Here is a 16150-nt window from a genome sequence, read left to right on the forward strand (position 1 = left end):
CATCATGGCAACACCCTCGCTCCAAGCACTGGCACCTGCTCGACTGTGTCATCATCCGAGCCAAGGATCGTAAGGATGTGCGCATCACCCATGCCATGACAGGAGCCGACGGCTGCTGAACAGACCACCACCTAATCCGATCAATCATCGACATTAACATAGCCCCAAAACGGAGAGGGCAGCAGAAGCAGCGCCGCAAAAGAGTCAGTCAATGCCGGAGCATTTTTAAGGACCCAGTTAAGAAAGCCCTATACAGCCAGCGCCTCACAGCTAACCTGGCGTGCCTTGACGACCGAGACACAGAATGCCCACAGTACTTGGTCTGCCCTTCAGGCCTCCATAACCAGTGCCTGCAGAGACACTCGGTTACTCAACCAGGAAACACCAGGACTGGTTTGATGAGAATGACCAGGAGATCCCAAGAGCTAATAGATCGCAAGTGCAGGGCATTTGAGCCTTAAACAACCCAACGCAGGAGCAGCAAAACCCGGGACCTGAAGAACAGGTGGTGGATGGAGAAAGTACAGGAGATACAGCAGCTGGCCAACAACCATGATGTGTGAGGATCCTTCATCGCAGTCAAGGCTACCTACAGGCCCCACCCCACTGCTGGCCAAGAACGGGGAAACATTCAAGGACACAAAGGTAGTCAGAGCCCATTGGAAGGAGCACTTTGAAGATCTCCTCAAATCGAGACTGCCGTTGACTCGAGTGTTCTCGACTCCACCATGCAGCATGCTACCCGCCACCGCCTCGGAGACCCCAACACTGCACAAGGTAGAAGCAGCCATAAGGCAGCTTAAAAACCAACAAGGCTACAGGTGCGGATGGAATCCCTGCTGAGGCATTGAAGTATGGCGGAGAGGCACTGCTGGCGCGAATACACAACCTTCTCTCTCTCATCTGGAGGGAGGAGAGCATGCCGGAGGGGGATCTCAGATGCAGTGATAGTGACCATATTTTTAAAAAAGGGGACAAGTCCGACTGCAGCAACTAGAGGAATCTCCCTGTTATCAGCCACTGGAAAAGTCGTCGCTAGAGTCCTCCTCAACCATCTTCTTCCCGTGGCCAAGGAGATCCTCCCGGGATTTCGTCCCCTACAGGGCACAATGGACATAACTTTTGCAGCGTGACAGCTACAGGAAAAATGCAGGGAATAGCACCCGCCCTTATACATGGCCTTCTTCGACCTTTCAAAGGCCTTTGAAACTATCAATCGGGAGGGTCTATGGAGCGTCCTCCTCCGTCTCGGATGCCCCCAAAATTTCATCCTCTGCCTGTTCCACGACGACATACAGGCCGTGATCCTTACCAATGAATCCATCACACATCCAATGCACATCCGGACCGGGTCAAACAGGGCTGAGTCATCGCCCCAACCCTCTTAATCTTTCTCGCCGCACTGCTCCACCTCAGTCAGCAAGCTCCCCACTGGAGTGGAACTAAACTACAGAACCAGTGGGAACCTGTTCAACCTGCGCCTGTATCCAGGCCAGGTCCAAGACCACCCCAACCTCTTGCCAAGCTACAGTACATGGACAACGCCTGCGTCTGCGCACAGAGGCTGAACTCCAGGACAAGTCGACGTATTTAGTGAGGCATACGAAAGCATGGGCCTTACGCTAAACATCCGTAAGACAAAGGTCCTCCACCAGCTGGGTCTTCACCACACCGCACAGCACTGCCCCCCAGTGATCAAGATCCACGACACAGCCCTGGACCACTTCCCATATCTCAGGAACCTCCTATCAGCAAGAGCAGGCATCAACGACGAGATCCAACACCACCTTCAGTGCGCCAGTGCAGCCTTCGGCTGCCTGAGGAAGAGAATATTTGAAGACCAAGCCCTCAAAACTGCAACCAAGCTCATGGTCTATGGGGCTGTAGTAATACCCGCCCTCCTGTATGGCTCAGAGACATGGACCATGTACAGCAGACATCTCAAGTCGCTGGAGAAATACCACCAACAACGTATCCGCAAGATCCTACAAATCCCGAGAGGACAGGCGCACCATCGGCGTCCTCGTCCAGGCCAACATCCCCAGCACTGAAGCACTAACCACACTATCAGCTCCGCTGGGTAGGCCACATAATTGGCATGCCAGACACAAGACTCCCAAAGCAACTGCTCTACTCTGAGCTTCTTCACAGCAAATGAGCAAAAGGTGGGTAGCAGAAATGTTACAAGGACACCTCAAAGCCTCCCTGATAAAGTGCGACATCCCCACTGACACCTGGGAGTCCCTGGCCCAAGAGCGCCCTAAGTGGAGGAAGTGCATCCGAGAGGGCGCTGAGCACCTCGAGTCTCAACTCAGAGCATGCAGCGGAAAGAGCATGCGGCAAACCAATCTCACCCACCCCTTCCCTCAATGACTATCTATCCCACCTGTGACAGTCTGTGGCTCTCGTATTGGACTGTTCAGCCACCAAAGAACTCACTTCAGGAGTGGAAGCAAGTCTTCCTCAATTCCGAGGGACTGCCTATGATGATGGTTATGCTGCTGGACTAGTAATCCAGAGAACGGAAATTAAAATACTATGGCAATTTGAACTTCCATCTTAAAAAAAAAATTGGAATAAAAAGCTGGCATTAGTAAGTGACCATGAAGCTGTCTGGTCGTCTTAAGAACCCAGCTGGTTCACTAATGTCCTTTAGAGTAGGAAATCTGCCACCTTTGCCCGGTCAGGCCAATACAAAACTCAGTCCCACACTAACATTTGACTCTTAATTGGCTTCTGAAGTGGCCTAGCAAGTAACTCTCAGCTGTATCAAAGTACTACAAAGAAAAGGAGTTCAATATAAAAAAAACAGATCCATCATCTTCAGTGTTACTAGAGATGGGCAATAAATGCCAGTTTTGATGTGCAGAGAATGATTTAAAAAAATACATTAGTAATTAAAATGAAAATGCAGATGATAACTGGAGGCAATTTAGTGTCAATTTGCACTGTTAATATGTTGAGTTAATATCACAACAGCCTTACAGCCAGTGACTCCGGATGAATTTGAACACACGTCCCCAGGTGGTGAGCTAATCCTGCTCAGTAGCAAGTACCATTGCAGCATTATAGCAATTCTGGCAGAACAAATGGAGCACTGAGTCTGAAGGTATAGTGTAACATCTGGCTGGGAAGAGCAGAATAAGGATGTACAGATGCTTTACATTCTGCAATAACAGTAACATTCCCAAATATTTGCATACACAGTCTATCCAGCTTTGCAGCTCGAACCAAAGGTTCAGTTTGGAGAAGGAGATGGGGGGTGGCAAAAAGGAGGAAGTGTTCAACCATCCAGGGGAAACTTTGAATGCATTCATAATATACACTTCTTATACTAAAAAAAACGACCACATAAGCATTGCATTCATTTCATGACATAAATCGTAGTCAGATTTGGGTACCTCCTTAATAGCTGGTCTGGTTAGTTCATCCTTCCAGGAGTAGGTGGTTTCTGGAGAGACCCTTCCATTTTTCATGCCTGAAGATATTTGTGCATCAGCGGAAAGTTCTAAAGAGATAGCATACGAATTATTGGAATAATGTTCTCATATCAGCTTCCCCACTTAGCTCTTTAAACAAGCCATCTGCACAGCGTCAAAATAATGGGTCGCTAGATCATGCATGTATATTAACAAATTAAAAAAAGATTCCTAAAAACTTAGGCACTTTATTATCTTAACTTCTGCCTACAGATTATGCCATTATGCACAAACAAGGTTAATTATTTTCCATTGTTTTGAAACTGCAGAGAGAGATTTAATGCCACAGTAACACAGATTGCCACTAACAGTTTGAGTCACAACATTCCCATATGTGATTTCCTCAAAGTACATACAAAATCCTTGGAGAGTGAGGCAGTTATGTACAATAGAACAGAATGACAGTTGCCAAGAAGCAACCTTTATAGGAGACCCAAATTAAAGTAGTGTGCATCACCCACAATAAAACCTAGTCACAAAGGTAGTTCCCTTCAATAGTTAGATTCATGATCCAGTATGGAGCCAGAGACCACAAATCCCTGGTTTCTACAGAATCAGTTCATCTTAACTGTGGCAGCAATCAGTAACAGGTCTCAGCCACTGGGCATGGGAAAGAACCATGTTTCCCACTGCTGCAACTGGGTGAGGTGCCAAAGGGCTACTAGTACCTGAAGAGCAGTACCGAGCAATTGTCCACTGAGGAGAAAATTGGAAATAGCACACGTTATTCTAAGAATATATTATACAGTTTGTAAAGAAAGCTTGGTTTATTTTTGCAGCATGGCACAAGTCATACCATCAGAATCCCAGGCATTCCTCTGTTCAGCCAGTCTATGAAGCCGTGATTTCACTGATGGAACCACTGGAGTGTCTGGTTTGATCTCTTGCTCCAGGACTCGAAACTTCTTTGAGGACATAAAGTTAGATCCCATGGGATTTAAGTTTTCTATTTCTTCATCCAAGGAAGAACACTTCTGCCTCTTTATAGAGTCCAGTGGCAATGCTGGAAATCAGAGAATTCCATTAAATCACAGAACATTTAATCTCATCAGCAGCAAGATCTCTTAAAATGGATACATTCTTATTTACTCTGGTCAACGAGAAAAGGAACATTGCTGTTTATTTCCCTCCAGTCTGAAAACAACCATTCACTACTATGCTCAGCTTTCTATCCTTTAGCCAATTTTGTATCCACACAGCCACTGCCCTTTAATCCCATGGGCTTCAATTTTGCTAGCAAGTTTAAGATAAGCCACGTTTCATGCCACCATCCTCATGAACTACTTAAAATAGTTCTTTCAGAAATGTTGACTATCTTTTAGAACGCCAGCTAATAGCATCAGAGCGAGAGAATATAGACTCAATCCGCAACTGCACTCACTCATTCATTCTCAACCAAGCTGAGGAAGGAGGCACCGGGTTGAGTGCCACAGCATCTTATGGGAGGCTCCACAGGTCATTTCCTGCCAAGTACAATGCATCCCCCAGTGGTCTGTATGTAGCACTGCAGGCCAAAACATGGTTACCCATCCATGCACACAGGAAGATGATAGATAAAATAATGTCTTATCAATTGTGTACATCTTTCATCAGAAAATAAAATACTTTAAAAATATAAAGTGCATCCTTGTTTGGCAGGGTGGTGTTTATTCTAGAAAAGAGTGGAATTCTGGGAGAAATAAATTCGCAAGAATTATCCACAAAATGGTTACGAGTAAAAGATTGAGAATCTTTCAAGTCTATGATTTGTTGATTCGATGTTACTGCTTGCAAGAAATATTGTATTCCACCAGAAATAATTGCAAGACTGAATTTAACTGGGACTGTAATAATTGTATTTTGTAGGCAACAATGTGGTTAATTCTTAACTGCCCTCTGAAATGGCCTAGCAAACCACTCCGAAAAACAGTAAGAATAAAAAAACCGGACAGACCACCAGATATCGATCTCAGCACCGGCTACGGACACGACAACAGCAGATCCGGTCCAGTCAACCCTGCCAAAGTCCTTCTCACCAAAATCTGGGGACGTGTGCCAAAATTATGAGAGCTGTCCCATAAACTAGCCAAGCAACAACCTGACAGTCATACTCACAGAACTATATCTTTCAGCCAATGTCCCAGACTCCTCCATCATCATCCCTGCGTATGTCCTGCCCTACCGGCAGGACAGACCTACCAGGGGTGGCAGAACAGTGGCATACAGTTGGGAGGTAGTGGCCCTGGGAGTCCTCAACATGGGGTCTGGACCCCATGAATTCTCATGGCTTCAGGTCAAGCATAGGCAAGGAAACCTCCTGCTGAATACCACCTACTGCTCTCCTTCAGCTGATAAATCAGTACTGCTCCATTTTGAACACCACTTGGCAGAAGCACAGAGCAGCAAGGGCACAGAATGTACTCTGAATGGGGGACTTCAATGATCAAGACTGGCTCAGTAGCACCACTACTGACAGAGCCCTGAAGGACATAGCTGCCAGATTGGCCCAACACAAGGGAAAAATCTCTGCGACCTTGTTCTCGCCATCCTATCTGTTGCAGATGCATTTGTCCACAACAGTACTGGTAGCAGCAACCACTGCACAGTCATTGTGGAAATGAAGTCCCGTCTTCACACTGAGGACATCCTCCATCGTGTTGTGTGGTACTACCACCATGCTAAATGGGATAGATTCAGAACAGATCTAGCAGCTCAAAATTGGGTATTCATGAGGCGCTGTGGGCCATCAGCAGCAGCAGAATTGTATTCCACCACAATTTAACAATGGCCTGGCATATCCATCACTACCATTACCATCAAGCCAGAGGACCAACCCTGGCTCAATGAACAGTGTAAAAGAGCAGCACCAGCACATAGAAACAAAAATTTACAGCACAGGGGATCGTCATTTCAGCCCATCGTGTCCACACTGGCCGACAAAGAGCCGTACGGCCCTTGGTCAGCAACCCTAAAGGTTACACATAAACCTATGAACATTGACGGTGCCAACCTGGGGAAGCTGCAACTTTGGATGCATGAAAAAAAGTGAAAGCAGCATGCTGTAGACAAGGCCAAGTGATTCCACAACCAAAGGATCAGATTAAAGCCCTGTAGTCCTGCCACATCCAATTGTGAAGGGTGGCGGACCATTAAACAACTAAGAGGAGGAGGCCCCATGAATATCCCCATCCTCAATGATGGTGGAGCCCAGCACACGAGTGCAAGAGACAAGGCTGAAGCATTTGCAATCAGCCAAAAGTGTTGAGTCGATGATCCATATCAGCCTCCTCTCAAGGTCCCCACCATCACAGAAGCCAGTCTTCAGCCAATGCAATTTACTCCATGTGATATCAAGAAAAGGCTGAGCGCACTGGATACAGCACAGGCTATTGGCTCGGACAACATCCCAGCTGTTGTGCTGAAGACTTGCGCTCTGGAACTAGCTGCACCTCTAGCCAAGCTGTTCCAGTACAGCTACAACAATGGTATCTATCCGATAATATGGGAAAACTGACCAGGTAGGTCACGTCAACAAAAAGCAGGACAAATCCAATCCGGCCAATTACCACTCCACCATCAGCAAAGTCATGGAAGGTGTCGACAGTACTATCACACTCACCAATAACTTGCTCACCGATGCCCAGTTTGAATTCTGCCAGGACCACTCGGCTACAGACCATATTACAGCCTTGATCCAAACATGGACAAAAGCTGAATTCGAGGTGAGGGGAGAGCCACTTCCCTGGACATCAAGACAGCATTTGACAGAGTGTTGGATCAAGGAGCCTTAGTAAAACTGAAGTCACTGGAATTGGGGAAAATGCTCCACTGGCTGGAATCATACCCAACACAAAAGGAAGGTGATTGTGGTGGTTGGAGGTCAATCATCACAGCCCCAGGACAACACAGCAGGAATTCCTCAGGGCAGTGTCCTAGGCCCAACCATCTTGAGATGCTTCCATCAATGACCTTCCCTCCACCATAAAAAGGTCAGAATTGGGGATGTTCGCTGATGACAGCAGAGTGTTCAGTGCCATTCGTAACGTCTCAGATACGGAAGCAGTTCATGCCCGCATGCGGCAAGACCTGGACAACATTAAGGCTTCGGCTGATAATTGGCAAGTAATATTCGCACCATACAAGATCCAGGCAATAACCATCTCCAATAAAAGAGTCTAACCACCGCTCCTTGACATTCAATGGTATTACCATCGCCAAATCCCCCATCAACATCCTGGACCAGCCACATAAATACTGTGACAACAGGTCAGAGGCTGGGTATTCTGCAGTAAGTGTCTCTCCTCCCAACTCCCAACTCCCCAAAGCCTTTTCACTATCTACAAGGCATAAGTCAGGAGTGTGATGGAATACTCTCCACTTGCCTGGATGAGTGTAGCTCCAACAACACAAGAAACTCGACACCATCCAGGACAAAGCAACACGCTTGATTGGTACCCCATCCACCTTAAAACATTCACTCCCTCCATCACTGACGTACCATGGCTGCCATGTGTACCATTTACAAGATGAACTGCTTAACTAACCAATGCTTCTTCAGCAGCACCTCCCAAAACCACAACCTGTGCCACCTAGAAGGACAAGGGCAGCAGGCGCATGGGAACACCATCACCGTCATGTTCACCTCCAAGTCACACAACATCCTGACTTGGAAGTATATCGCCATTCCTTCATCGTTGCCAAGTCAAAATCCTGAAACGCCCTCCCGAACAGGACTATGGGAGTACCTTCACCACAAGGACTGCAGCGGTTCAAGGCAGCGGCTCACCACCATCTTCTCAAGGGCAATTAGGGATAGGCAATAAATGCTGGCCTCGTCAGCAACGGCCACATCCCAGCTAGATTTTTTTTTTTTTTTTAAATTTAAAAAGTTAGGAAAAGCAAGTATGAGGTAGTTTTGGTGGTGAATCCTGTGTCACTACTACCACAACTATCATGCTTCACAGGTCTAACAGGACTTGTCCATTAATAGCCCCAATTTCTGCTTTGCACTATATCTAAACACCAACCAACACATTTTACTCAACATCAAAACCTATGTTCATGAAGACAGTACATGAGATACTTAAGCATGAGCTGCACAATTATGTGGCACAATTGGGTACGACATATCCCTGTTGTCTGAGGGCTTCAGTGAGCTTGTGACGCGACTAAACTCCTCACTAAAGCATTTTTATCTTTTGAAGCGAGACAACTCAATAGGTATTGAAATTGATAGCATTGACTCACTGGTGGGATATTGGGCTTAATATACCACACCATTAGGTTTGTATTATTTCACATGCTCTGCTCGTTCTCCAAATTGTAATGATAGTGTATTTGATACATGTACCCAGTGTAGTAAGACTTTCAAATCAGAGTGGTTGCAGCACATAAGGTCATTTGGCCAGTCGAGCCCATGCCAGCTATCAGCTAGTCCCACTCCCTGCCCTTTCCCTGTACTCTGCAAGTTTTTTTCCCCTTCAGATAGATACTTATCCAACTCCCTTTTGAAAGATAAGAACGAGTCATAATCATGGGCGACTCTAATCTACATATAGACTGGGAAAACCAAACTTGCAGTAATAGCGTAGAGGATGAATTCATGGAATGTATACAAGATAGCTTTTTAGATCAGTATGTTAAGGAACCAACTAGTGAACAGGCTATTTTAGATCTAGTATTGTGTCATAAGGGTAAATTAATAACCTTATAGTGTAGGGGCCCTTAGGGAAGAGTGGCCATAATATGATATAAAATTCTATTAAGTTTGAAAGTGATTTAGTTAAATCCAAAACTAGGGTCTTAAATTTAAACAGGTAGGTATGAGAGGCGAGTCAGCTAAGGTAGATTGGGAAACTACATTAAAGGGTATGACGGTAGACAAGCAATGGCTAGCATTTAAAGAATTAATACAGAATTTACAACAAATATACATTCTTTCAAGGCACAAAAACCTCACAGGAAAAGTCCAACCGTGGCCGAGAAGTGAAAGATAGTATTAGATCAAAGGAAGAGGCTACTAATGTTGGCAAAGAGCAGTAAGCCTGAGGATTGAGTGTATTTTAAAATTCAGCAAAAGGAGTACCAAGAAATTGATCAAGAAAGGGAGAATAGAATGAGTAAGCTAGCAAGAGACATAAAAACAGACTGTAAAAGCTTTTATAGATTTGTAAAAAGGAAGAGATAAGCAAAAGTAAATGTGGGCCCCTTACAGGTAAAGACAGGAGTAATTATAATGGGGAATAAGGAAATGGCAGAGAAATTAAACAAATACTTCGCATCTGTCTTCACGGAAGAAGATGCAAAAAAAACCTCCCAGAAATACTAGAGCCAAAGATTTAGTGAAAATGAGGAACTGAAAAACATTAGTAAAAATAAAATGTACTGGAGAAATTAAATTAATGGACAGAAAGCCGATAAATCCCCTGGACCTGATGGCCTACATCCGAGGATTTTGAAAGAGGTGGCTATAGAGATAGTGAATGCATTGGTTGTCATCTTCCAAAATGCCATAGATTCTATGTTTCCCTCAGATTGGAAGGTAGCTAATGTAACCCCACTATGAAAGGAGAGAAAATGGGAACTACAATCCAGTCAACCTGACATCAGTAGTAGGGAAAATGCTAGAAGCTATTAAGGATGTAGTAACAGGGCACTTGGAAAATAATAGGATTGGGCAGAGTCAACATGGATTTATGAATGGGAAATCATGTTCGACAAGTTTTGAGGTTGTAACTAGTAGAATAGATGAGGGAACCAGTGGATGTGGATTTTCAGAAAGTATTTGATAAGGTGCCACACAAGAGGTTATTAAACATTAGGGCGCATGGGATAGGGGTAATATACTATCATGGATTAAGGATTGGGCAACGGACTGAAAACAGTAGAAATAAACGGGTATTTTCAGGTTGGCAGATCATATCTAATGAGGTGCTGCAAGGGTCAGTACTTGGCCTCCGCTATTCACAATCTATAATCAATGATTTGGATGAGACGACCAAATTATAGTACAGGTTGAACCTCCCTTGTCCGGAACCATTCCTGGCCACCGGCATGCGCAGAACTCCAACATGAACAAAGTGAAGTCCTTTCTCGCTGCCGACTCCCGCAATCGCTGGCCTGACTCCACGATTGACGCCCTCCCCCCCGCCAAATGATCTCTCTGCCACACTCACCTTGCTCAGTATCTGGCACCATCCAATTTAATGCGACCACCCTTCATCTGGAAAAATCCCTTATCCGGAACAGGCCAGGTACCGAGAGTTCCGGAGAAGGGAGGTTCAACTTGTATATCCAAGTTTGCTGAGAATACAAAGCTAGGTGAGAATGTAAGTTGTGAGGAGGATGCAAAGAGACTTCAAGGAGATATAGACAGGCTAAGTGAGTGGGCAAGAACATGGCAAATGGAATATAATGTGGAGAAATGTGACGTTTCCACTTTGGTAGGGAAAATAGCAGGGTATTTTTTTTTTTTTTTTTTTAAATAGTGAGAGATTGGGAAATGTTGGTGTTCAGAGGGACCCGAGTGTTCCTGTACACGAATCACTGAAAGTTAACATGCAAGTACAGAAAGCAAATAGTATGTTGGCCTTTATTACAAGAGGAATTGAGTACAAGAGTACTGCAATTATATAGGACCCTGGTGAAACCACACCTGGAGTATTGTGTACAGTTTTGGTCTCCTTACCCAAGGAAGGATATACTTACCATAGAGTACGGGACCAATACCAGTTGCTCGTTACTGTTGTATGTCTATCCTGATTGTGTGTTGCATTTGAACTATCCTTTTGGGTAATCAGTGTTTGATCTGTGATCAAATCTTACATCCTGGAACTTTCGGGGGCCGGAAAGGAAAATCCCCAAATTCTTTCCCCTTGAAAGAGACAAGATTTTTTTTTTTTAAATTATATTTTCTTCTGCCTCTTTCCAGAGATTACATAGCTGCTGGTGAGTGGGAAGCAGAGGGTCATGATACTTAGTTGCAACACGACTGAAGTGGGACAGGCTTAATGGAGCAGCTTGTCTTTCCGTATGCAATATGTGGGTCGACAAATACTGAGATATTCAGGTATCGACTGTAGTTCTGGGGCAACGGGAATTTCCGCAGACAGGTAAATCTTAGTGTATGGAGGAAGGTTTCAGAATAAGTATAGTGAAGCGGAAGAGCATTCTAAATTAATAAGCTGGGTAGGTAAATGTAGAGACATATCATAGGAGAGGACAGTTAATAAAAGAATGAGAATGGAACAGAACAGCAAAGTGCTGTATTCTACACATACACCCCCACAATACTTTACAAAGCCCAGGTCAGCTGGATGAATTTCACAAATCTGTTGAGCAGGTTACAGATGTAACAGAGAAAAGATGTGCAAAGTGGCCACTGTACAAGGCTACCAATTGTGTGTTTCATATTCAAACCAAATTTGGATTCTGGACCACAATCTGACCCTGTATGTCACAGGAGAGGAAAATAAATTCCACCCTTTCAAGTGCAAGTGGGAAAAAGATAGACCAGCAGATTCTCTCCACCCAATTTTTACAGCTCAAAAAGCAGCAAGTCATCCTCAACTCCGAGGGACGCCCAAGGAGTGGGAGCACCTTCATGACAAAACTGCTTGCAGTTTAAACATTCCAACTCACCACTGCTGTTTCCATCACTGCCAGGAGGATGCTGTCTCAAACGTTTCAAAGGGCCGCGCACCATTGCTTCTACACTGTGAAGCGACATTTTCTTAGCCACCTTGTCTTTTGCACACAATTTTCTGCCTGCTACCTGAAGAAAGAAGAAACGCTTGAATAAATAATCAGGCACTTTATTATATTCACATTCAAATGACTACAGGCACATTGGACAATCGCACAGAAGTAGGTTGCAGACAGCTTTCCAAATGGAGCTGGGAGAGGATATTGCTGTGGTGATTTGATGCCCAAAGCCACAGGCATATCAAGAGTGAATTCTAGTTGCACCAAGCTCACTCACACCATCCCAACATTAGTATAAAAATTCAGGAGCACAGGTTTTAAACAAGTGTTGTTCTATAAATGCTGCACACAATTGGAATTCCTTCAGATACCAACTTAGCAATGATAGTCCATAGATTCATGATACAGGCAGGTGAGCAATGGAACAGGATTATACCATATACATAAGTGATCCACTAATGACATTGCTCACAAATATCTATACAAGAGGGTTTTTACTGCTCACCTGTTCAGGGTGTGGTTTTAGTGACATTGTTTCTGTAATATTTACAGCACAGAAACCAATCATTTGGCCCACAAAGTCCAAGCAAAATACATGCCTCCTCTCATCCTCCTTCATCTAACCCAATCAACAAATGCTTTAATTCCTTCCCTATCCTCCCTCATATGCTTATCTAGCTTCCCCTTACATGCATCTATGCTGCTTGCCACATTATAACCAATCTCTGGGTAAAGTTTCTCCTGAATTCATTATTGGATTTATTGGCAACCACCTTACATTTATGGCCCTTAGTTTTATATTTCCTCCACAAGTGGAAACATCCTTATTTCTACCCCATCAAATCCCTTCACCCGGTCAACTGTGTAGTTGCACAACATTTTCAACACATTGTGGACAAATGTACACCAGATACACAGTTCCAGCTTAGCGGAATAAATTGTGCAGTTATAAGACAGCATACTATCCAGTTTATGTATACAAACATTGCATTTAGATTGTATTTTGCTTGCCACATACCAGACATCAAAAAATTTACATACTAAATCAGACAGACATCAAGACAATGCCACATATTTACAAGCATTTTCTAATCTGTGTTGTCCCTCATCTAACAATTAGACTTTGTTCAGTAAAACAGCTTCAGATCAATTAGACCGAGGTCATAAAACACACACACAAAATTGCAATAGACAAGTTCATTCACCACTATGTACACAAACATCCAGAACAGTACGGTACCACTTCTGAAGCACATCACAAGATTCAACTGCTGTAGTCAATCCACTCAGGTCACATGTTATTTAAAAATCAGATACAACTTTTTCTTTAAAATCATGCAAAAACAGACTCAAACATCCAGAAGAGCCTTCCATATTATCAGTATGCTCACTGTACATAACTGTATTATGCACTCACAGGAATATATGGTAAACCTTAATTTTCCAATTTTTAGGTTATTGCAGCATATGTTTGCAACCACAAGAGTACATTTAAACAAGTGGGTTCTTCAGCAGCAAGAAAATACATAGCAGCAGTAAACTACAGACTAGAAATGAACCCATCCTGTCTGAGAACCATTCTAAACACACCACAAAAAACTAATTAGTTATGCATTACAGCAGCATATGCACACAGCAAGATCCCAAAATGATGAATGACTAGTTAAAGTGGTGTTGGTTGAGGAAGGAATGGTGACCAGATCAAAACTCACTATACATAAATAGCACAAGACTTTAATAGAAGCAGGAATAGGCAATTCAGGCCCTCAAACTTGCTCATCATTCAAGATCATGGCTGATCTACCTCAACTCCACTTTCCCCATATCAATTAATATCTAAATATTTATTGAATATACTCAACAGCTGAGCCTCCACAGCTCTCCAGATAGAAAATTCAAAGATTCACCACCCTCAGTGAAGAAACATCTCCGCATCTCAATCCCAAATGGCCAATCCCTTATTCTGAGACTGTGATCTCTGGTTCTAATCTCCCCAGCAAAGGGAAACATCCTCCTTGTATCTACCCAGTCAAGCGCTGTAAGAATTTTGTATGCTTTAATGTCTGCTTGAACCAGAAGGGCCTATAAACATCATATCCAAAGAAGTGCACATCCAATAAATAGCACAGCACCCATCAGTATTGTATTGGAATGTCAGCCTGAATGATGTGGTCTTGGAGTAGAGTTTGACTCAACTTCCAACTCAGAAGCAGCATTAGCAACCGACTCCAAGTGATAAGTCCCTGGTTCAATCACCAATATATGTAGAGTTAGCTGATCACAGCAGGGAGACACAGGCAATTGAGTTCTCTCCTCAGAGTGAGAGAGGAAAGAAAAATGGAATGTCCAGTGCCCCAAATCAGCTCAGCTACAGTGGCACCAGTTAACCCACTTACATCCTGGTTGAAACATAAAGAATAGCCACTTTGACACAGAGAGCAGTCTATCTCAAGTCCCTATATTCATAAAACAAAAAGGGAGAACATTTGTGGGGGGTGAGCAGACCCAACGAGTCATAATCCACTTGGAAGCACATGCAAAATTCTGTTTCTTTTTGAAAACCAGAGACTGCAATTGCAGGACAAAAAGTGGTTATGCATAGTGGGTGGTATCAATATGACAGTTGCATTTTTCATTTCAAACTGTACTGGAGCCCATTCAGTGGCTAACACATTCCATTACTCTGCCTGAATTTCTAAGCTGGCTGTGACCCTGGCAAGCTTCCACTCAGCAAATCACAGCCAGCTGAGACTTTGCCAGTTTGCTTCAAGCAGAGATCTGAGGCGACGGCTGGGGCTGGGTAAGGAAACCGGTTTAACCTCACTTTCTTTTTGCTGTTGTGGGGTGGGGATGTTCTATTTACAGTTCTTAAACAAACAGATCTGCGTTAGAACACAAGAAATAGACGGACAGATACTGTCTTCAGATTGCAGCTCTGAAAAATGCACACATACTTCATCTTAAACACTATAAAGACACAAGTGAGTTGAAGACAATTTCTAACAAGCCACATTATTGCAGGAAAATAAAAATGAATAAAAGGGAACGAATGCAGTGTGCAGGGTGGGATTAAGGAGGGATAAAGCACTCACACACAACGGGAGGATGCAGGACGGCTGGGGCCGGGGCCGGGGGCAGTCTTACGGTGCCCAGCCCAGCCACACTGAACAGGAAGGCCCGGAGTGAAACTGCAATCGCCCCCACACACCGCCCAACCCGTGCCTTCACTGCACCACCGGGGCCGCAGCGCGCAATAACCCTCACCTACGTCCACTCAGGGAGACCGGACCACAGCCGCTCTCCGGGGGAAGGAGCCGGACAACACGCAGCGCTCTCCGGGTGAAAGACTCGCACGCCCCAACCGCCGCTCCTTTGATTTAAATTCCGGCGCCTTTTCCCACGCATGCGCCGACGAGCAGCGCACCGCCTATGTCAGTCAAGGAGCGCGCTGACGAGACAAGATGGGCAGGGGTCTGATTGCAAATGCGCTCCCTGCCTGCCGTCCCCTCCAGGTGGGGCAGTGCTATATTCCTACAGAAACCTCAGCGGGTCAGGCGGCATCTGTGGAGAGAAACAAGAGTTAACTCACAGTGGACGTATTGGAGTGGAAAGAAAGATGATGAAATGTCCAGTGTCCCAAATACACCTGCTGCTTCATCAGCACAGATGCTGCCTGACCCGCTTGCAGGGGGCATTTGTTTAAAGTGCACAACTAAAATAGTTGAACTGGTGATGTGCAGTGTGATTGTTCAACTTTTGCTAATACTGCTACAACTACAGTGAGAGTGAACCCAGGACCCTGTGAGAGGAGGAGGAAGAAAAGCTGCTGCCTGACCCGCTGAGTATTTCCAGCATTTTCTGTTTTTATTTCAGATTCCAGCATCCGCAATATTTTGTTATGCTATATTTCTACCTATTGACCATAGATGTCACATAGCAAAAACACAATACCGTGGGATTGAGTGGCAGTTTGTGGCAGGGACCAAAGA

At 44.6% G+C, this 16150-nt stretch overlaps 1 protein-coding gene across 6 annotated transcripts in view; it reads right to left on the reverse strand.

Annotated features, from left to right (window-relative positions):
* The window catches only part of LOC139278711 (anillin-like), a 66138-nt gene extending 50567 nt beyond the window's left edge, over positions 1-15571 (reverse strand). For 3 of the 6 annotated variants that reach the window (XM_070897778.1, XM_070897780.1, XM_070897775.1), the window contains exons 1-4: positions 15426-15571; positions 12099-12231; positions 4276-4482; positions 3402-3508 (exon numbers count right to left, since the gene is read on the reverse strand). In XM_070897778.1, the coding sequence (XP_070753879.1) occupies positions 3402-3508; positions 4276-4482; positions 12099-12186 (402 nt within the window). In that variant the 5' untranslated portion in view covers positions 12187-12231; positions 15426-15571. Of the gene's footprint in view, positions 1-3401; positions 3509-4275; positions 4483-12098; positions 12232-15253; positions 15319-15425 lie in introns of those variants that run through there. The other 3 variants (XM_070897776.1, XM_070897777.1, XM_070897779.1) reach the window with 3 other exon arrangements.
* Between the last annotated feature and the right edge of the window lie 579 nt (positions 15572-16150).

This window comes from Pristiophorus japonicus, chromosome 13 (assembly GCF_044704955.1).
Source record: "Pristiophorus japonicus isolate sPriJap1 chromosome 13, sPriJap1.hap1, whole genome shotgun sequence".
NCBI classification, from domain to species: domain Eukaryota; kingdom Metazoa; phylum Chordata; class Chondrichthyes; family Pristiophoridae; genus Pristiophorus; species Pristiophorus japonicus.